A 22,110-nucleotide genomic window follows, 5' to 3' on the forward strand; every position below is an offset into this window, starting at 1 on the left:
ACCTTCTTATTCTTCGCAGAGTAAAGGAAGTGCTCCTTCGGGTAACCGCTGGTGTCGTACTCGTCTATGTCGGGGAGGCAGTCTTTGTAAACGTCTTCCGTTTGCACTTCTAGAATTAGGGAGTCGGTGTCTGTGTACAGGAGGCGACAGCGGTCTCCGTACTTTGGCTTAAGCTTATCGTAGTAGAACTCGTACATAAGCAGCTTCGATAGATCCAGCACCGTAAAGCCTGTGTAAACGGGCTTGTTTAGTAAGAGGTTTGCCCTTTTCATGTGAATCACGTAGAAGTTCAGCATTTCTACGTATCTAACGAAGCCTGGCTGTGACACGTATGCTTCTGCTTCCTCTTTGGTGCTGACTATTTTTACGCTTACGCGCTTGCGGATGTTCTCCATTGTCTTTCCGAACACGCTGTTGTTCATCAGTTTGAAGAGGTTTTTCTCGAAGTCATTTTTCGCTGCGGTACGCTTTTGCGTGTTAAAGTCAATGTAGGGGCGCATCCAGGGTTCCTGAGTGAATTTTAGGACTCTGTGGATCTTCTCTACGCGCATTCCGTGTCGCACGTAGAACTGCAGGTTGCGGTAATGTACCACATACTTCTTCTTATCCATCAGGTTCATAGTTAGTTTCCTGTACGGTTTGTAACCAGGGCACATTTGCTTTTGCAGCGGACTTAGCTGCTTAAATGGTATCTCTATCGCTTCTGGTGCTAAGGGGAACTCATTGTGTTCGTCGTGCAGACGCTCTGGGTACTCCAGATCCACTTCTAAGACGTAACCCTTGTCTTCCTCCTTTCCTACCTGCATGTAGAAGTCTATCGGCTTCACTGGATCCCATTCGAAGTCTCTCACAGGTAGGTACTGTGACATTGCCCAACCATAAAGGTTATTCGCATCCAGGTAGTAAATGTATGTGGTTGGTTTCTCTGGGTCGTGCTCTACTAAGGGGTTGTTTGCGCGGGCGTAACGTCGGCTGGGCCCGCATACGCCGCCACGAATACCGTCTTCCATAAACCGATACATGTCGTACTCCGTTAGGAGATCCAACTGCGCATTTGTCTTCTTTAACAAAGCACTCCAGCTGAGCCCAGGAGCCGTGTAGAAATTAGCGGGATCCAATCCGTAATATTCCATAGCCATCTTTCTGAAGCTTTGGAAAACATCTGCAAGCAGCACTACGTCAGACCTTAGGTAGATGTCGTGGTAGTCCCCCATGTTCTCACAGGAGTACTTTTCCCACACGTCTAACGCATGCTGGTACTCCTCATCCTTTATGCCGGACTCGTTTAGGGTGCTGTAGAAGCGATCTTTGGGTGGTAGGGACTCTTTGAATCGATCCCAGGAATCCATGTATTCGTATGGGTAGACTCCTTTCCTTTCCGCGCCATATTGACTGGAAATGGGAAAGTTGGTGTTATACTTTACGAGGTTTGCTAAGGAGTCCGCCATAAACTGCTGCGAATCTAAGAACTTTAGCTTACCCACAGTTACGGACATGTAGCGCTCTTTGTGGTTGGGTATGCATTTGACGTCGGAGCCGTCTGTTCCTTGTAGTAGCAAATGGGAGTCGTAACCGCGGAGGTTGTGAAAGAACACCGGAATCTCCATGTCTGGATTTACTTTGAAGTTTATATTGCATTTCCAATGAGCCGCTCCTCTGTATTTACCCGTGATGTGGCAGTGATCCCTAACCTTATCCACATAGAAATCCTCAACAAATGCTTTGTGGCAGTGAATGCAGTGCGTGGAGGGCTTTCCCGGCTTCTCACCTTTCTTAGCATACTTCCCGCATTTAAAATGAGCTTCTCCTAGATACTTTCCATCTTCATCCCACGCTTTCTTGGCTCGTCTTCCAAACTGAAGAAGCGTATGTTGACAAATGTGGCATTTTTTTGCCTTGTTAAAAGCCTCCTGGTTCTCTTTGGTAAATTCCATCTTCTTTGGACGTCTTAATTGTTCTCTAATCTCCCCCTCCTCTTCTCGCAATGCTTCTAGAAACTCATTAGCTGCGTTCTTACCTCGGTAAATCACAGGAGGGTTTGCTTTACCGTCTGATCTGACTACTATGTAACCAAAGGAGCAGATCTCGTGTAATCCTACCTTATTCGTGGCACCACGTTTCTGCTCTTCCTTAGTTATCAACGCTTCGAAGTCTGCATATATCACGTAAGGCACTTGCATCTGCTTTTGATGGTCTGCGTATGAAAGCTCTTTGTTGGTGGGTATCTGGATCCGTTGCGCCACTTCTTCGACTCCGCGGCAGATCTCATCGTGTTTCTTTAGGGTATTTAAGGATGTAAATGACAGCAAGCAGCAGTCGCAGAAGTACTTTTTACCTTTGTGCTTAGTATGTCTGTAGAATAGTCTGCTAATGTGTTTAACCCATGAGTAGTGTCCGCCGTGGTAGAATAAATGTACGCGCTCTCCTTTACTTTTTGACAGAACTAACGGTACTATCGTCTGCTCTCTGACTCCGTAAACGTTAATTGCTAGATCGTTTATTTCCTCAAATATGGGGATGTCTATCAACTGCATGGGAAATTCCACACCATCCCACTCTAAATCATCTGTGGGATACTTACTTGTCCTACAGGGATCCTTCTCTGCTGGATACAGTGCAGACCTGATTGCCCACATAAAGCATCGATTGTCTTCATTCTTCACGTTTACAATAGCCTTCTTCCTTTCTACCCACGTTGGTAGCGGTACGTAACTCCCCCCTCGTATGGGTACGTACCTGGCTATACTTATCTCTATTCCTTCAACCTCCTCTACTGTCCAACCCGATCCTTCTTTCGTGTAGTTAGACAGCGACTCCATTATTGCTTCTAAGGCTTCACTGAGTGACCTATCCAGATTCGTGGATTCTAATATCACTAACGACTTTGATCGCAACATTGCTGTCGTCATTACCTCGTCTTTTGACAAACTTACTTCTATGGCGTTATATTCCCGACAAAATTCAACATCAGGCTTTCAACATTCTTATAAAGAATTTAGTGTTTCACTTGCAATGCAATATTGTTAGTTGCTTTTCCGACATTGAAGATTTCGATTTCAACTTAGCCGTAATCTCGTCCAACATTCGAGTTCAACGATTGAACATTCGTTAATAGCTTTCCGTGCCTGGACAAAATTCAACATTGCTCTTTTGACATACACCAATTTCAACATTCAACTTTGAGAACGTTATTTTCTAAACCGTATATTAAAATGAACCATTCGGAGTTTCTCGTTCAAGGACCAAGGTTTTAAAGTTTTTAGATACAAACACATAATCTTTCCGTCATTGTTGGATTACAATCCAACATTCATGTTCTACCATTGAACTTCACGCACGAGTGCGTTTGACCTATGCCATAGTAAGCCGCTGTACAGTGATGACGTGGGCTCATCACAGGCAACCCATGCAGTGTGAAATATTGATTCCAATATGGCGAACTCTTATCTCGAAGCTCGTCGTATCATTCTACAGACAATTTCCGATTTAGATAACCGAGACAACACGCAAGAAAATGATGGAATTGTAATGAGACTCGATTATCTTTGCCGATCTCTCACAAACATCGATACAACCTCTGCATCTCAAACAGATGCCATCGTTCATTCGATCCAAGAAGCCAGGAGTTGTTTAAAGTGCTACTACGACGAAAATCGCTCAAACTTGGATTCAGCTGAAACTTCCTAAAAATACTCTTTAAAGGTTCAATAATCACTGTATGAAGTGTTTTCTCGATATTCAGGACGAAAGTATGATATTTTTACGATTATTTTTTGGAGTCTGTGACGTCATACACTCAACATCGAACATCGCTCCATACATTTCTTTGTATATAAATCCTTAATTTATTTTATTCCTATGAAGCCCAAAGGGTGGCTAATGTGCTTATTTTACATTACTTGTGACTATAATTTATATTTTGGGGAGTTTGGGTATTTCTTTCTCCCTTTACTACTGATATTTTGATCATAAACTACAAAAAAATGTATGGAGCGATGTTCGATGTTGAGTGTATGACGTCACAGACTCCAAAAAATAATCGTAAAAATATCATGCTTTCGTACTGAATATCGAGAAAACACTTCATACAGTGATTATTGGACCTTTAAAGAGTATATTTAGGAAGTTTCAGCTGAATCCAAGTTTGAGCGATTTTCGTCGTAGTAGCACTTTAACAGCGAATCCACTGTCAATCGCGCTCGTGGCCGGCCTGCGATTGATATCAAATGCGATCAGCTAAGTTTCATGGTGGAAAATGGATTCAAGGTACCAGAAATGGCCCAACTCTTTATGGTTTCAACTCGCACAATAGAGAGGAAAATGTCGAAGTATGGTCTTTCCATTTCAGGTAAAGCTTTCGTACAGTTTATTTATATTTATTTTTAATTTTTTTTGTTCTCTTTTAATTCACAAAAAAAATAGAAGGGGTTCAGCTTAAACCTTTTTATTCTTTTAATTTATTCCTTTCCCACTGAACTACAAGAACATTTGTACAAATGTTATTGCTTTCGTTATGATGATTTGTTCTTGAAAGTAGGTGTAAGCTTACATAAGTTATCTTCAAGGGGGATCCAGGGGGGTGAACTGGGTGGCTAGCCATCCCCCTTGGATATAGAAAATAGCAGGATTGAAGGACAAAGACATTATGTAATACCTTTCTGGGTACCAGTCACCCCCCCCATGTAATAGTCCAGGATCTGCCACTGATCTTACTGTTATTGTATTCTAACCGTAGTTTACTGAAGTTGGATACCTAAGCAAAGAGCTATTAAAACAAGAGAATTCTATTTTCTTGGCACTAATTTCTGAGATTATCCAAGAAATACTAGTACAGAAGCATAGATACAGGAAATTTGAATGCAATAATAAAATATTAAAATATCTAAGGAATCTTCATTTTGACCATATTACAAATAAGGAATTTGATCTGCAAATTTTTATCACATTAAATATCTGCTCTTTGGCTTAATTGAGGTTAGAGTAGAACCATTGTAAAGAAGCATAATGTATGACATAAAGCTTATTATTTTTTTTTTTTTTTATTTCATCTTCTATTACATTAATATTAATAAAATGATTACACATTTAAGGCAAGGAGGTCTCTTGAAGCCTAAGGCTTATGAGGGGAGAGATCCTCCTTTAGAACTAAATTAAAATAATAATCAATTTTGTTGTATATTTGGCGAAAAGCTTTGTTCTTACTAGTGATATGCAAGTTCAAGGTTGACTGAAAAAGGAGGTAAACTAGCTGTGAAGAGCTCTCTGCTCCGTGTATGTCCTATGGCTTATGCTTTTGCTTGCACCGCTAGTGAGAACCAGGCTGACGACTCTGGTGTACCTATGGGATCTTTGTCCATCACTACTTTTGTTTATAACCAGGTACATGCATATACTAATATGAGTGACCAAGATTTAGATGATATTGTGAGAGAAGCACAAAGTAAGCACATTGGAATTGGATTAAGGATGCTGATGGGTTACATGCGAGGAAAAGGTTTCCGTATACAGTGGGAAAGACTGAGACAATCACTGCTGAGAACTGATCCCAGTGGTGTCCATCAATGTTGGAGAGATTCTATTCGCCGTAGAAAATATTATGTTCCAGGTCCACTAGCACTCTGGCACATTGATGGAAACCACAAACTTATAAGGTATACTTTTGACCTAAAAGGCAGCAAATACAAAAATCTTTTCCAACTTTTATGATTAGTATGGCTGATTTTATGCCGACTTAATCTAGCCTGCATATAGACAGTTATTTTCCTGAAATAACTGTCTGCACACAGCCTGGCTAACTTAATTGGATTGACTTATAAATTTGGTCTGGCTATAAACCGATACCTCAGTTCTGAAAGCTCTAGGTCTTCTTTTTGAGGGTTCTATTCATGATTGACCAGCACACAGTGATATAACAGCCAAAACTAGTACATCTAGATTTAGGATGAAAAATCAAATCAAAATGCTCTCTGCTGGATTCGACAATAGTGGACTCTCATTATGGTAACTAGGTAACTGAACATTCACTTGTTTTCACTTTCAGATGGAGGATTGTTGTGCATGGTGGCATAGATGGCTACTCACGAATTCCAGTATATTTACATGCTTCAGCTGATAATAAAGCTGTAACAGTACTAAATCAATTCACTTCAGCAGTTGAAGAATATGGATTACCGTCACGTGTGCAGTGCGATAAAGGGGGAGAAAACTATGAAGTTGGATGGTACATGCTAAACCAGAGAGGACCAGGGCGTGGAAGTATTATTGCAGGTATTATTACTAGATGTTGGCAGGGAGGGCCCAGAGATGAAATATTAATTTTTCAACTTTTTAATTTTAGGAAAAAGCACTCACAATCAAAGAATAGAGCGCCTTTGGAGGGATGTTTTCCAGGGTTGCCTCTCTTTGTTTTACCAGATATTCCAATTTCTTGAACATCAAGGCTTTCTTGATGTAGATGATGATATTCACATTTGGTGTTTGCACCATGTGTATCTTCCCATGCTAAATGGCCATTTACAAACCTGGAAAAATGCCTGGGTTTATCATCCACTTCGCACTGCTGGAAACAAAACACCAATGCAGCTCTGGATAAGTGGACTTCACAGGAGTCACTTTGGTCATGATGAGAGAAATGCCCATGTACCAAGTACAATGGTAACGACAAACTTCATAAAATTCATTTGTGCAATACTGAAAAAAAAAAAAAAAACGGAAAACATACCCATTCCTAAACTAAAATATCAATGCTTCTTTTGTGGTCACAGAATCAAACTTGCACTGTCCATTTGTTGGAGCACACAATTCATCTCAGTTTACATGTGGCAGAAACATAAAACCACTTTGAACTCTATCAACAAAACCACCCATTCTTTTCTTCCAGGCTTTATTTTTATGTTAGTTATACCTTGCCAGAATTGAATGAATTTGTCAATTGCTTTATATTTTAAATTTACCTTATTCCTGTTTACTTTTAGGATCAAATAAATCAATATGGAATTGATTGGGATAGGCCAGTGGCAGCCAGTGAAAATGTTGTGGAAGTCCCGGATACCCTATGCCCCCTCAGCCAAAATAACATTTCAGACCTCAATGAAATGATTGACGTAAACTCGGATGATGGCAACTATGGAATAACACTGTTTAATAACACTTTGGATGCAGTCACTAGAATGCTGCAACAAGACGTATGTCCTAGTTAACAACAATATTTTTTCATCTTTTATGTCTATACATGCATGTATATTTATCGCTGTGGCTAAATGCCCGCAGCCGGTCATGGTCTCAAATAGACTAAATGCCCGGCATTCCAGACTTTAGCAATGAATTGATAAAATGACCACCGATAATGAAATCAAATTAATCTAAGCTTATTGATAAAAATTTTCCAAGTGACAGGAACCAAGTGCTCTGTACACTATGCTGAGCAAAGACAGAAAGTCCTCCTTCAAAACAGTCCAGATTAAAAGTGTGCTTTATATTTCGTAAAAACTTAGACTAGGTTGATATCCCTTAGCAAACTTAGATTAGTTTGATTTAATTATCGGTAGTCATTTTATCAGTTTATTGTTAAAGTGTGGACTGCCAGGCATGTAGTCTATGCGAGGCCACGACCCACGACCGGCTGCCGGACATTTAGCCACAGTGTATATTTCTTGCTTCACTTCCTTCAATATAGAAGCAAAACATGCAGATCCATATAACTTTGTAAAGTAACAAACAACTTTTTAGAGTTTATACCCTTCACCCAAGAACCCCTGGTAATTTATATTGAAAAAAAGCAATTATTAAGAACTTAAACTGGAGACAGTGGATGCCTTTTGTCTGAACAATTTGAATAAAACTTAATTCTGGTCTTTTTTCTGGGATTAGATAGAATCATAATAATTATATATCATAGATATTTTAAAATGAATCTAATCACACATTGGTAAATGATTTGGCAACAGTGTTAAGCACTGAATCCATTACTGTGCGAAAGGTAGCTTGATCTGGAAACTGCTTGGGGAAGGTCACGTGTTGCAAACATGTTGAAGCAAAGATTGATTCAGTACTCTCAAACTTTACTTCTATTGTTCCAAGCCCAAAGTTGGGTAAACATGGAGCTCCTGTTGCAAAAGTTAAGAAGTTACTCAGAGTTTCATTACTAGCCTTCTGAAGAAACTCCTTTAAGAAGTTATGTGTAGAAGTTTCATCTTCATCCATTAGAGAAGGGAAGCAGAGACATTGCACTAACTCATCATAAGTAATACTGGCATCATCTCTTACAAATAATTGCCTGAATATGTCTGGGTGTTTCTTTAGTTGATCGGAAAAACCCAGTGTATTAAGACCCTCTCGAAATTGATCTAGTAGTATCTTTGGCCTGCTAATGGCATCATGAACCATAACACTATGGATGACATTGATTTTGTTGTCATTCTGTAGAAACACAAAGACAGCAGTATAAGTCAAGTGTAGTATACAAAATAACATCAACATGTGAAATAAATATGAAAGAATTAAGACAGAGAAAACTTACTGTCTGTCTTACTTACTGTCAAACACTTTGTAATTCCACATTCTGATAACATCTGAATTACTGAATCCTTATCTACTGCAGCAACATCTCTGGCACTTGCAACCTTAAAAAGGAATGAGAAAAACAGATCTTTTTAGAATTCCTTCTAAAAAGAATAAGCTTACATAAAATACAAATACAAACATACACAATATATCCTATTTACTATTTACAAACACAGAGTGCTATTATTTTTTTGTACAGCATTTCTTGTATTTGATTGCAAAAAGAGTGCGTGCCTCGTCTGTGACTGTCTTCTAAATTCAGGTTGGCCATGCCATGCTTTGTTGTACGTAACTGCAGTCATGCTGCATGGCTTTTCACTTTTGTATACAATCTTCTCTAAAGCATTTCATAGACGTTATGAATAAAGCTATAGAAGTCATAAAGTCATTGTAGCAAGTATTTGAAAAAATTTGCTCCTAGTAGTAAATCTGCAAAAATTCAGAGCTCAAGCACAAATGCGTGAAAAGTTTCTGAATTTTGTAATTAGGGATTTGTATGAAAAAGAGAACCAAGGCCTGACCAGCCTCGTTTTTATGTTTTTGGACATTTCAAATGCAGTGATTTGACATATGTAAACTTAAGTCTAACAAATTACTAATCCAGTCATGTTCTTTATTGTAATGGAAAAGGTTTTCAAAAACAATGATTGTAAGCAGTGCTCATTCCCAGTCTCTTGCTGTTTTTGCATAGGGTCAATTGAACATAAGGTAGGAACATGGCTCAACACTTTCCACTTTCTCTGGGGACTGAAATCAATAAATGATAGATAAAGAAATCAGCTACTTACCATATTAACGAAAGACTTTACACCAAGAGAGCAGTCCTCAATGGTCACCTTCTCTACAGCTGCATCTATGTCACCAGTAGCCAGGTAATGATAGACTCCTGGACTAAAGATAGGAAATCCAGGGCCACCAAGGAGAACACTATGGACAACAATTGTTCCACAAAGCTTCATAATACCACATGCTACCATGTTAGCATTATAAACTGGTTGTTTGTACTCATCGCCTTGGAAGAACTCAGTTGAGATCATATTAAGTAGCTGGGTAAAAAACTGACGGGTAACACCACCTGTATCTGCAGCTGGCTGCTTATTAAAAATAACTCTCAATCTCTGTCGGGGGTTGAAATCAGGATCTTTATAAAAGGCCATTGCATCATTTATCAAATCTTCTTGGTCTACCTTTAGCTTCACTTTTTCATTACTTAGGTTGCCTCTTAGCTCACGAAGTAATGATTTAAGTGTTACAGGAGGATCAGCAAAGGCTGATTTCATCAATTCAGTATCATCTGGTTCAAGAATGTCAGATGGTTCTTGTGTTGCAGTTTCTTGTGGTTTGTTCAGAGTTGATATCAAAAGGGCCACTGCATCTGGAGTTCCATGAGTGCTTAATAATCTTTCCAAAGTTGCCTCCTCCCACTCTGGAAACAGTTCTTTAAAATTATTGACTTCCTGTCTTGCAGAGCATGTTTTTCTTTGTTTTCCTTCATCTCTTAGAAATTTGTAAAAGAAAGGGCTAATTAGTTTGCTATATTATTGTGTTTCACTCCTCACAGTCCTTACTTTGTTTCATTCAACCAGATCACTTTTCATACTTCCAGTTTCAAAAAATATTATATCACAATTTCTTTTTGCACCAAAAATTTAAGGAAATCACAAAAAAAGTTAATATTTCATCATAGGCGCCCTCTTCAATTTATAAAGTACTGTATTTTCAGTTGACCTTTTTCCCTTGAACTTCCAATATTTGATGACCCGACCCTCTCCCTGCCGACAATAAATGAACAGTCCAGAATGATAATGTTACTTGACTGTTTTGAAGAGAGTTTTTAGGGATTGAATATTCAAAGATTTTTTTAACTGCTATGTTGACTTACTGTGCATAATATTTAATAATATTTGGTATGTTAAGGCGAATTTTGTCACCTAAGACTGTTCTTCATCTTGATAACTTGATTTAAAGCCAAATTGTCAAGTTGAGAGCTGTGATTTGAACTCTGATTTTTCAGCAGGGATGGGATGCCATACATCTCAGAAGTAGGGGGAACTTTTAATGATAAACTGGAATTGCTGCATATGCATATAATTGGAACTTACCTCTCAATAAATTCATCAAGTATAACAAGGCTGCTTGATCTCTGTAACACACATTTGATAACAATTATTGGGACTTGTCATAAATTTATCAGGGGGAGGGGAGGTGAAGATCTTGAATTGAGCATTGAATATGTGACCTCCTGCAACAGGAATGAAAATTTGTGACCCTACCCTTTTAACTGTCTGTTTTTTTCACAGCCCACCCTTTTTAATGGCTCAAAAAGTCATGACCCTCCCCACTTTCCATCCCCATTTCCCACTGTTAATTCCTGAGTGATCCCTTAGTTTAAGTAGTTACTGCAAATATTATATGATCACCAATAGACCTTTTACAAACGGAGCTGGTAATGGGCACTGGAGGTTTGAGAGACGTTATTTCAGAAAAGAAAGCCTCTCTTATCTGTCTTTTTTTCCTTAAAAATGCTTCTAACCACTTAAAAGCTACTAAAAAGCATTTATCAAGGAAAAAAAGACAGATTTGAGAGGCTTTGTTCAATTTTTTTTATGTCATACCTTTCTAGCCTTGTGCATTTCTTCAGCATGGCTTCGGAATTCATGCATTGGAATGTCCTTCTCGCACTGCATGCACTTCACTACAGGTCCAGAAATCTGGTTTTTATTGAAAAGAATGTTAGCCATCTAGTCTGAAATTACATCTGTGAATAATGTATTTCCTATAAATAAATGCCAAAATAAGGTGAAGAAGTGATAGTACAGTAATCCTGTACCACAGAGCCATAACCGTGATAATAATAGTAAAGACCATAATAAAGATAACAATAATAAAAATTAACAGTGGATTCCACAGAGTGGCTCTTCTTCCACTGTATTCCAATTTTAATAATTACGATTATCATCACTTATCCATTGGGAAAAACAAATGACACAAGGTCTAAACACTTGTTTCACAGTACCTGTTACTGTACTTTTATCACTTTATTCTTATTGAAACTAAGAAATCTCCAAATTAGGCCTATAAGAATAAATGATATACCTTTTCTGTTGTGCTGTAGTCTTGTATTCCCTGGTCTAAGTTGTCAAGGTCCCTCTGAAGAGGTCTAACATAGACCTGAGCTTGTCCAGCAAGTTCCTTGATCTTAGCAGGGGTATAAGGTGGTGGAATGCTGTGGAAGCCTTGTTCAAGACCACCCCTTTGATAGAGTAGCAACTCATATCCACCTCCTACTTCAAGGAGAGGATATCTTTCCACAAGGCTATCATGAATATTGGGACTATTGATGTCCAGGCAAATAGAACCTGGTCCCAACCCAAGGTTTGATAATGAAGTCTTCTCATAGATGGCACTTGGGGGCTTATCTGCATCTTTTTTAGCCAAGCACATCAATTTTATGGTGCAAGACTGCGTTTTGCCTTTCCCTTTTTTAGATTGTCGAACATTTGATGGCTGGAATGAAACCCTGGGTTGATAGTTAAACACTCTACGGTGTTCTTGTGGAATGCTAGTAGTTGCATTTGAAGGACTAGAGTCATTCTTTGCGTTATCTGAAAAGAAAGATGATGCTAAGCTAAATTCCATATTTCATCTTGATAGGAATTGCGAAACAAGGTTGTCCAAGTCCAACTGTAATGATCCGAATTACCTAAATATATTCCATTAGGGTTGAAAAGATAAATACACGAATAACTTTTATTTACACTCTTCTCGTTGATACTCATGGAAAAGTTAACAACTTCTCTGCAAGCTACAGTATGTGTAGTTCGTGCAGCACTAGAGCACGTGTGATGAGCCCACGTCATCACTGTACAGCGGCTTACTATGGCATAGGTCAAACGCACTCGTGCGTGAAGTTCAATGGTAGAACATGAATGTTGGATTGTAACCCATCAATGACGGAAAGACTATGCGTTTGTATCTAAAAACTTTAAAACCTTGGTCCTTGAACGAGAAACTCCGAATGGTTCATTTTAATATACGGTTTAGAAAATAACGTTCTCAAAGTTGAATGTTGAAATTGGTGTATGTCAAAAGAGCAATGTTGAATTTTGTCCAGGCACGGAAAGCTATTAACGAATGTTCAATCGTTGAACTCGAATGTTGGACGAGATTACGGCTAAGTTGAAATCGAAATCTTCAATGTCGGAAAAGCAACTAACAATATTGCATTGCAAGTGAAACACTAAATTCTTCATAAGAATGTTGAAAGCCTGATGTTGGATTTTGTCGGGAATATAACGCCATATACTTCTACCATTATGCTCGCTTTCAGGGCTCCTAATTCTTCTATACCTTTTCGGAGAGTCCTTTTAACCTTCCTTTCTGACTGACGCCAAAACTGTCTAACGTCAATCTCACCGTTACCGGGTATTGACACCGTGCTGAAGTTGCTTTGGGATTCCATCTATATAATAGGAAATATTTTATACCTAATACCAAGCACTTTTTAGGTCGTCGTAGTCGTACTCACAGTCCTGACAATGCCAAAACAATTTAACCTTAGTCTCAAACTTCTTACCACATCCACAATCATAACTGCTCATACACTTCGTCTTCATTTTCAAATGCTTTTTCAAATCCGCTTCTTTCTTAAAAGTTCTCTTACATTCTTCGCACTCCATATATAGACTAACATATTTAAGTGCGCTGTTGCCCTCAACCACACTTGGAGTGGGGAGTCGTCCGTAGGTGGATTTTTGACACGGATCTTGCCCGTGTTGAGATTGCGCTGGAACCCCCATTCCCTATACTAGTGACTAACATATTTAAGTGCGCTGTTGCCCTCACGGGTAATCCTGGCGTAAACTAACATATTTCGAGTGCGCTGTTACCCCCACGGGTAATCCTGGGGGTCTCATAGGGAATGAGGGCTACGCAAACACGGGTTAGTGACTTTAAACAGGAAATCCTCGTGTGGTCACTGCGCTAGAACCCCCATTCCCTATACTACTCCACGACTACTACGACTACTACGACTACTACGACTACTACGACTACTACGACTACTACGACTACTACGACTACTACGACTACTACTACGACTACTACTACTACGACTACTACTACTACTACTACTACTGCTGCTGCTGCTGCTACTGCTGCTGCTGCTGCTGCTACGACTTCTTTCTCTCGACTGGGAATTAAAGCCATCTATGAAGAAAATCACCAATTCCCCTTTCTTTTAATTTCTTTCTCTTTTGTTTCCTTTACTTTTAGTTGCTCCAACCTTTGCATCGTTGGGAACAACACCTAGCTTCAGTCATGCATTGCCATCGAACGCTTTTTACCAAGGTAAGCATACTGGCCAGAAACCCCAGATTAGTGTACTTCTTCTCATGGTTATCAATTTAGTAATACGTTTTGCGTGGAACTTTTAGTGAAAAGGAAATTAACAACGATATCCCCCCCTTCCCATCCCCCCTCCACCTACTCAAAAAAACAAAACAAAAAAAAAAAAAAGAAATAAAAAAAATAAAAATAAAAATAAAAAAAAGAAGAAGAAAAAAAAGGAAAGAAAGAAAGAAAGAAAGAAAGAAAAAAATCAAAGCTGTGGAAAACGGATAAGCAAAACAGCACCAAGAGCAACAACAACAACACTATTTTTTTATGCTGTGACAATGCTATTACCGTGAGCTCACCGAGAAGTCATCGGGAAGTCGAGCTCATTTGATGAGGAAACATGTTCAGTTGAAAAGGAAATCAAATAACCGTTTACGGTAACGCATAAAAATGGAAATTTTGAGGGGAACCGCGACGACTTAGTCGAATTTTGATTGCTCAGTGCCGTTATCACTCATTTGGTATATATTAACACTCTGTCTGATGTCAATGATACTTAATGAACAATACCGCAACATAAGAAAATGTCATTAACCTGCTTCTTTTTATGTCATTCTTCAACTTAAATGATATCGATGGAATCGAATTATTTTTTAAATGTTGAAAATGTCATAAAAAAACAAAAACAAAAAAAACAAAAAAAACCGAAATTTGACGATTTTTATTGCTCATTCTGTAGAAAAATAAAACCGAATCATTTTCGTCCCTGACATTTGTTTTTTTTCCGTTATTGTACAGGAAGAACTTTTGCAATTATCAATCTGTCGATAACATGCGTTTTATTCATAATCATTGTCGTTCTCCTAACATATAATTTCATCAAATGTAGAAGAAACTCTCTTAAAGGTAAGTAGGCTTTGTCTCTTAAATTTATATTTGTGTTATTTTACCTTTCTTTTTTATCGTTGCTTGTTACATTAATGGCAAATGTGATCATACAATAGGCAGCTCAATAATCACGTGCTGATTAATTCACTGAGAGCAAATGAATGAGCATTTTGATTCCCATGCTTGAAATTTGCCGGTGAGCAAACCAACATCCTACAGCACGTTTCGAAAGATCGTAATAAACCTGCATTTCGTGACACACTGGTTACGCATCGTTTCATTCAGTTCTTTACAAGTAGCTAAAAAGAATCACCAAATTGCTCGCTCACCAGTACAAACACACGACCGTTAACTGGAAAGGGCCTATTACTTATATTGATAACATGGTAATATTTTTTATAGTTTCAGATAACAGAGAAGAAATTACAAGGTGATGTAGATATACTAGGAATAAAGACAAAAGCTCTTGGTATACGATATGTTACCAATTGAAAAAGGGATATCATATTACTGTCCTAGGAAAAAAAAATAGAAGAAACTTCTAGACCATTTTTTTATTTTAAATCGAAAAAATAATTAAAATATTATTTTCTCCAACAGGTTTTCCCTTCCAGTTGTGACTGGGACCGAAAATGAGGTATGCTCCTCGTAATTTCGATCGATGTTTTTACTTTTAATCGGAGAGCTAATCTTATTCATTATTTTCTTGTTTCCTTTCGTTCCTTCCGTTCTTGTATCTTTGTTTCCGTAATTGTGTCCTTCCTTTTTTCCGTGTTTCATTCCTTCCTTCCTTCCTTCCTTCCTTCCTTTTTTGGCTTTCTTCCTTCCTCTTCCTTTTTCGTTTCCCCTTTCCATCGGTCCCTCGTCGCTCAGTCCATCCCTCCCTTCCAACCTTCTTTCACTTGCATTACTTATGTCATTATTTTATACTAAATTCAGGACGCAAGCGTGGTTGCTGTAACAACGAGGCATTCTGCTCCAAACGAAGTTTTAGCCGAAAATTCACCAAAGACGTCGTCAAACGAAGACTACGAAAGAATCTCAGAAAAATCTGAGTCATCCTCCGATGCCGGAAATGCAGCGCAAGGAACAAGTAAATCTGACGTTCAACATTCACAAACTCACCATGACTATCAAGAACTTAATATTGATGCATTATCGAACATGCAAGGCTATCAAGCTCTAAACAGGACTATAGGGGAAAGTGCTAGACGAGTAGAACTTCCCTTGCATATCCGCAAGTACGAAGCATTAAACTTCGTACATAAAGCACAAAGTTCTGAATATCAGAAACTGCATCTGTATGCAAATATTGAGGATAAAAAGTAAGATCACGTGCGGATATATTGTCAAGTGGTTTGTGATGTTTCCGTTTCGATGTGTTATTCATCTCTATTTCGTGTCATAGCGTGGTGTCCCCCCCCCCCCCCCCCCCCCCCCCCCCCCCCCCCCCCCCCCCCCCCGGCTTTTTTCAATTTAATTTACGCTCAATAAAAACTTTTGGATAATAGATTTGGATAAATATCCTTTTTTTTTTCTCAAATGGTCGTATTTACTTTTGCTATGAAATAAAGTAGTATTGAAATGAATATATATAATGTAAGTATCCTGTATTTTATTTGAAAAATAATCGTTTTGTCAATTATTATCTTCAAGATATTATTCATGATATAAGTATAATAGGCGGATCTTTCTAATGAAATCATAAACATGAGTTCCTTTTGAATTTTGATCCAAATTCACTGCTCTGGTCGTTATTTATTCCATAATTATATATTCCTGATGTATAGCAGCAGTAAGGGGGACTCGCGATCGATGCCGTATATTTGCGGGTTTTACCCGGGGAATTACGAACGCGGGTACAGCAGATTTACGGGATTTCCCGCGGTGTGTCCCTTACTGCTGCTGTAACTCAAACGGAGGTAAAAAATATCTTATGAATATACGATGCACGAATGTAAGAAGTTCGTTAACGACTTTTGCATAATTTGTCTAAGACCTAAAGTTATCGTACCTAAGCCAGAACCCTTTTGGTGTTGTGGTAAGAAAATGCAAATAGAAGACGACACGTCAGCACAGTGTTACGAGTGTGGTAAGAATATTCGTAATGCCGTACCAAATGCTACCAGAGAGCAGTATTACGCCAATGGAGGTCGTAAGAAAACGCCTTATAAGAGAATAAAATACTTTAGGGACTGGATGAGTCATATCCAAGGTTATCGACCGGTATATTTAGACAACGAAGTAAAGAAGAAAATCATAGACCACTTGGAAGAGCCAACCCCGCAAAGTCTACGGAAAACGTTGAAGAAATTAAAACTAGGGAAATATTACAAAGCTATTCCCTATCTTTTGTCTGAAATTACCGGTAAGTCTATTCCTGAGGTTTCTGATATGACAAGAGCCGAGTGGATGTTTTGTCGGCTGGATAAGGATATTCCTTATTACCCTGACGTAATCTACGAAATATTTTACAAAATAGACCCCAACCACCCACTGTTAGGATGGATTCCAAGAAGATAGTGAATCTTATGGCATAAGATTACGCGTAATTTCCAGACTGTCGTTCGATATGTAAACGAAATCCTGTCACGCTCTTTTCAAAGCAGATGTTTACTGAGCAAGCTTTCTTTGAAGCTCTTCTTTTGCCTCCTGGTAGATTTTTTTGCGAGATTCCTCGGAAAGATCTTTTACGACTGTTTTTTTATTCCTTATATCCGACTTTAATTTCTCGTACTTCTCCTCTTCGGCAAGGATAAGCGAGAATTCTACGTCGTCTATCTTTCTGTCACGCAAAGCCTTTGAGACAAGGTCAATGATTGTATTTACTTTAGCCCTAGACAGAGCTATTGTCGTGTCATGCTTGGATATTTTGCTTGACAACTGTTTCATAATACCCGTAGCAACAGCCGAAATAATACCACAAGCTGCCCCAACGCCGGCCAAAGGAACTCCAACAATTATTCCCGGTCCAGTAAGCGAAGTAGCAACGCCGGAGCCCGTTAACACAACAGATATGGACCCTGAAGTTATCGCAATCTTATGTAGCGTACTCCGGGCTCTGACGTACTTTTTTCTAACTTTTTCGTAGTGTTTTGTCTGCCCTTCCAAGTAAGCCAGGACTAAGTTCGCTTTATTCAGACGAAAGTTTTCAGCATTTAATTCGTTAGGACCCTCCTTAGGTAAATCAGGATAAAGTGGAGGTGCTGAAGGTATAACATCCATTATATATACTAATGTACGACGCTTTTGGGAATGATATTGAGAAGCAGCCACATCACGACAACCGGGATTACTGGAACTGGAGAGCATTTAGGAAGATGTTTCCGCATGCAGACCCTAGTAAGTTCGAAAGGAGACCCGATGGGATTTACTATAACGGCTCTAGGATGTACAGTAATGAGGATTTGAAACCTACGCTGGTCGATCAGGTTCAGCAATTGACGATTGTACACCCCGTTCATAAAGAAAGACCACCAAAACCCGAGCCTACGCCGGTGCATCAGGAAGCTCCACCTAATTTTCCAAGGAATCTATTAATGACCAAGGAAGATTATCCATTTTACGATGCTGAAGGTGGTGTAAACGACTTTGAAACGATGGTAACATTCCTGAAGATTTCAGTGGGTAGGCAATCATTTGACGTAGTAGTAAGGAATATCTATGGGGATACGATGTTAAAGCATACGTCGGGTAAAGAGGCCAGGGGATGGTTAGCAGGACCCAATATGCGATATTGGCCGCAGCAGTTAAACTTTGCTGTCTGGGCCGCCACTAAAGGTTGTGGCGTTGCCGCGGATATGTTTCACATTTCATTTATGCGGTTTCACGTTGCCTTTACGGTAAGGAGGTTGTTGAAGGAGCTTAACGTGCCTTTACCGGGAGATAAGGCATTTAATCCAATGAATAATCGATATAACGCCGCAGCCCTAGAAAGGTTAATTAATGAGTTCAAACCACAGCAAAGAGACTTTCGTTACAAAGAGGGTAAGACGCATGGGCTGGGTATTGTTTATGTTTGGGGTGCCAATGGTGAGAAGCCGGCTGACTACGGGCATCAGGAATACCCAAGTAATGAGTTAGAGTTCGGTGATATGGGTGGTGATAAGAGCAATAATTCATTAATTACCAGAATCCAATCGAACTACCTCGGCACTTGGGATCCATTCGTGTTGATGAAAGGAAAAGGCTTAAGAAACCTAGCCAGGATTAACCGTAGCATTGAAGCATTTGTGTACTGCATCCTGGGAGCGCAGGTAAATACCCGCAGCCCCATCGTTGGATCCCAAGGTGCTTCGCGGGAAACGCAAGAAGAATTCCTAACTTTATTTGAGTCTGCAATAATAGAAAATGACATATCTAAATCGGTGCAGAGATATCAATTAGCGGTGCAGCAGTCTAAAGTGCGACTGGATTACGCTTTGTCGCCTGGTTGTTGGTTAATGCCAAGTAATTTGGTTATTAACACCAATTCCGTTGTGGGTTATAACAACAAGCTGCAGCGAGCTACTGATGATATGAAGTTTGGGGTGAATGACGTGAACTCTGACACTCTTAGGAACATTCCTCACTTCGTGGAGAAGCCAAAAAAGGAACACGCAGAAAAGCCCGCATCAAAGAACGTAAAGAAGAAGGTCCTGCCTGCGATACCTGAGGAATATAACCATAACTTATTAAAAGCCGGCCTAGCAGTCGCGGGTGTTGGTCTGAGCTATTATATATGGCGATGAACAACCCCTACGTAGCTGGAGTAGATTGTGTTTATACGACTTACACAGGCGAGAAAAAATACACCCAGGCATCTTGGGTTGATGTCACAGGCATGTCCGTGGATTTGAACTACTCAGGAAAGAAGTTGATAATATGCAGTATTTGCATTGGTGCGAGTAGTCATGCAAACGTAGGATTTCGTTTCTGCGACGACAATGGAGTATTACAGCCTATGCGAGCGAAGACAAACAACAGGGAGCCTACGCATTTCTCCGTAGAGCCGCCAGCGAATAGCACCGAGAATTTATCGGTTTGGACTTTACACATGGTTACTGATTGCCATGGGAAGGTAAAGCTGCAAATGCGTGTAGACGATACTGGGAGCGTTTGTGTGAATAGCATAGAAGATCAAAGAGATACGACTTATAATCACAAGACCATAAGCACCTTGACGGTAATAAGCCTTTAGAAAATAACCTTGTTACCTACCCCTCAAACGAAGGGAGCCTGTTTTCCTGTAATATATGAATCCACATTTAAGTGAAATGCGCTACGTTCACTATTTAGACGTGAAGGAGTACGAAGGACATGAGTGGTTCGATACGGGAATGTGGGTTGAAGTTGGAGGACCTGCGTTAGTTATTTGCACCATTTGCATTAACACGGGAGTTACCGCGAACGTAGGGTTTAGACTCGTTGATGAAAATGACGAGCCTTTGCCTTCCTATCGGACTTCTTCGAACAACAGAAGAGCTGTTCACTTTTCGATGGAGCCAAACAAAATTAGCTTAGAAGACTTAACGCCGGTCACGTTTCATATGATAGTTAATTGTGAGTATGCTAAGTTACAAATATTTCCCGATGATGCTACCAGCGATGGGTCGAAACTTAGCAGCGCAAGGATAAATAGCATTGGTGTAGGTAGCAGTATTACCGACGCAGTTTGGAGTCATAAGCCTATTTCTACTATAAGCGTGCTGCCGCTAATACCGAATTATCAAGGCGGTGTGAATACTATCTTCACTTATCCCCAGTCGAGGACGCCTCGGATGCCCGACGACGATAAGCCACCAGTAATACACAAGGATAAGATTAACCCTTCATCTTCTTCAGGAGTACCACTCCAATAGCTACGACTAATATCCAAATGTTATTCCCCACAAACTTTAGTAGTTCTCCTCCAGCCCTAAGTGCCAAGGAAACAACTGAACCCAGCAGCCCAGGAAGACCGGCTGCCATCTTTTTTCCCAAGTCCGTCAGCCCACTACCTAATTTCTTTACGCCTGCGCCTGTAGCCTTAAGCGCGGATAGGATAACTCCTACTACGCTTGAAATAGCGACTGCGAATGCCAGCGGAACGCCATACTTCAAAAGGGTTCTTTTTACCTTTTCCTTGGTGGTAAGACCCAACTCCCTTTCCAGGTTTTCCTTTTGAGCCCGCAATTCCGCAACTTCCACCTGAAGGCCTTCCTTTTTCTTTTGGGCTGCCTCCCTTTCTTCTTCAGGGCGAGTTTGATCTTCGATTATTTCCCGCTGTCGATCTATTTCGTACTCCAAGTCTTCGACGGCCTGTTGAAGTTGCCGTATTCGTTCCTCCGCCACTGCCTTGTCCGCCATTACTTGTCTTTCTCTGTCGACGGACTCCATTAATTCTTTTCCTAAGCGCTGTAGTTCTACGTCTTTCCCCGCCGATTCATTCAAAGCAATCTTTAGTTGATTTCTTGCGGTGTTTTTTTCTTCCAATAACTTAGAAAGCCTAGCTCTAAAGTCTGCAATTTCGGCGGCATGACCTTCAGCAGCTAGCCTACCTTGTTTCATGAATTCGTCTTCCAATTCTTCTATGCGCCCCTGCAATGCTTCGTTTTCCTCCTGGACGGCCTTAAAGTGACTATCGACATTACCTCCTTTCTTGGTTGCTTCGTCGAGTTGTCGCCTAAGGTCGTTGATGGTTACCTTATTTTCCTGTATTTCCTTTTGAAGTGCTTCCTTTTCAGCTCTTACCTTTTGCAAGAAGCTCACCAAGCCTCCAGTCGCGTCGCTATCTTTTGGAAGTTCTTCAAGTTGTTTGCTTTTTTCCTCTTCGACGGTCTCTAATTGGTTGAGTTTTTCCTGGCGCTCCTCTTGCAGTCTGATTGCAGATCTGAGGGTATCTTTGTAGCCAGGGTTCGAAATACCTCTAATAAAGGTCCTTTTAGCAACTTTTGTTTCCTCTTGAGTCAAAGTGCTTAGCATCATCAAGTTGGGCGTTCCCAGTGCATTTGTGACTCCTTTTGGAAGCTGGTTGTTAAGCAGGTGGGAATTCTTCCTTTGATACAGGTTATGCCATTTTTCCCTACCCGATTCTCTAACTTGAACCTGCCCTTTGTCTCCTATTTGGAAGTCCAAAAGAGCCAGGTTTAGGCTTGGGTATCGCTCTCTTATGTCCTCGATGAGGTCCGCTGTTAAGTCCGACCGCACGCCAAGGGTTTCCATTTGTAAGTACTCCGGAATAGATCTCCCTGGGTTCCTCGATTGCCACTTGTCCTTTAAGGAACGCCAGGCCTCGCGGGCCCTGCTGCCATACTTACTCCTTAATTTCTCAAAGAGACTTCGTCCGTCTACGTTGTCATTAGG

The 22,110-nt window shown here is 40.0% G+C and overlaps 3 protein-coding genes across 3 annotated transcripts in view; 2 read left to right on the forward strand and 1 right to left on the reverse strand.

Moving 5' to 3' along the window:
- The window catches only part of LOC148913232 (uncharacterized), a 131,615-nt gene that overhangs the window by 54,095 nt on the left and 55,410 nt on the right, over positions 1 to 22,110 (forward strand). The window lies entirely within an intron of this gene.
- Positions 4,104 to 8,504, forward strand: LOC148913234 (uncharacterized). The gene is made up of 5 exons (XM_089026168.1): positions 4,104 to 4,348; positions 5,380 to 5,651; positions 6,041 to 6,267; positions 6,338 to 6,654; positions 6,975 to 8,504. Exons 1-5 carry the CDS (start codon positions 4,331 to 4,333, stop codon positions 7,197 to 7,199), a joined length of 1,059 nt encoding a protein of 352 aa, XP_088882294.1. The 5' UTR covers positions 4,104 to 4,330; the 3' UTR covers positions 7,200 to 8,504.
- LOC148913235 (uncharacterized) lies at positions 7,918 to 12,805 on the reverse strand. The gene is made up of 6 exons (XM_089025758.1): positions 11,659 to 12,805; positions 11,178 to 11,273; positions 10,665 to 10,705; positions 9,351 to 10,059; positions 8,535 to 8,621; positions 7,918 to 8,418 (listed from the first exon to the last, which is right to left on the reverse strand). The coding sequence occupies exons 1-6, from the start codon at positions 12,199 to 12,201 to the stop codon at positions 7,918 to 7,920; spliced, it is 1,977 nt and encodes a 658-aa protein (XP_088881884.1). The 5' UTR covers positions 12,202 to 12,805.

This window comes from Actinia tenebrosa, unplaced genomic scaffold, assembly GCF_029948245.1.
Source record: "Actinia tenebrosa isolate PJP-AT-01 unplaced genomic scaffold, QUT_ActTen_1.0 PGA_scaffold0__85_contigs__length_37466705, whole genome shotgun sequence".
Lineage (NCBI taxonomy): Eukaryota > Metazoa > Cnidaria > Anthozoa > Actiniaria > Actiniidae > Actinia > Actinia tenebrosa.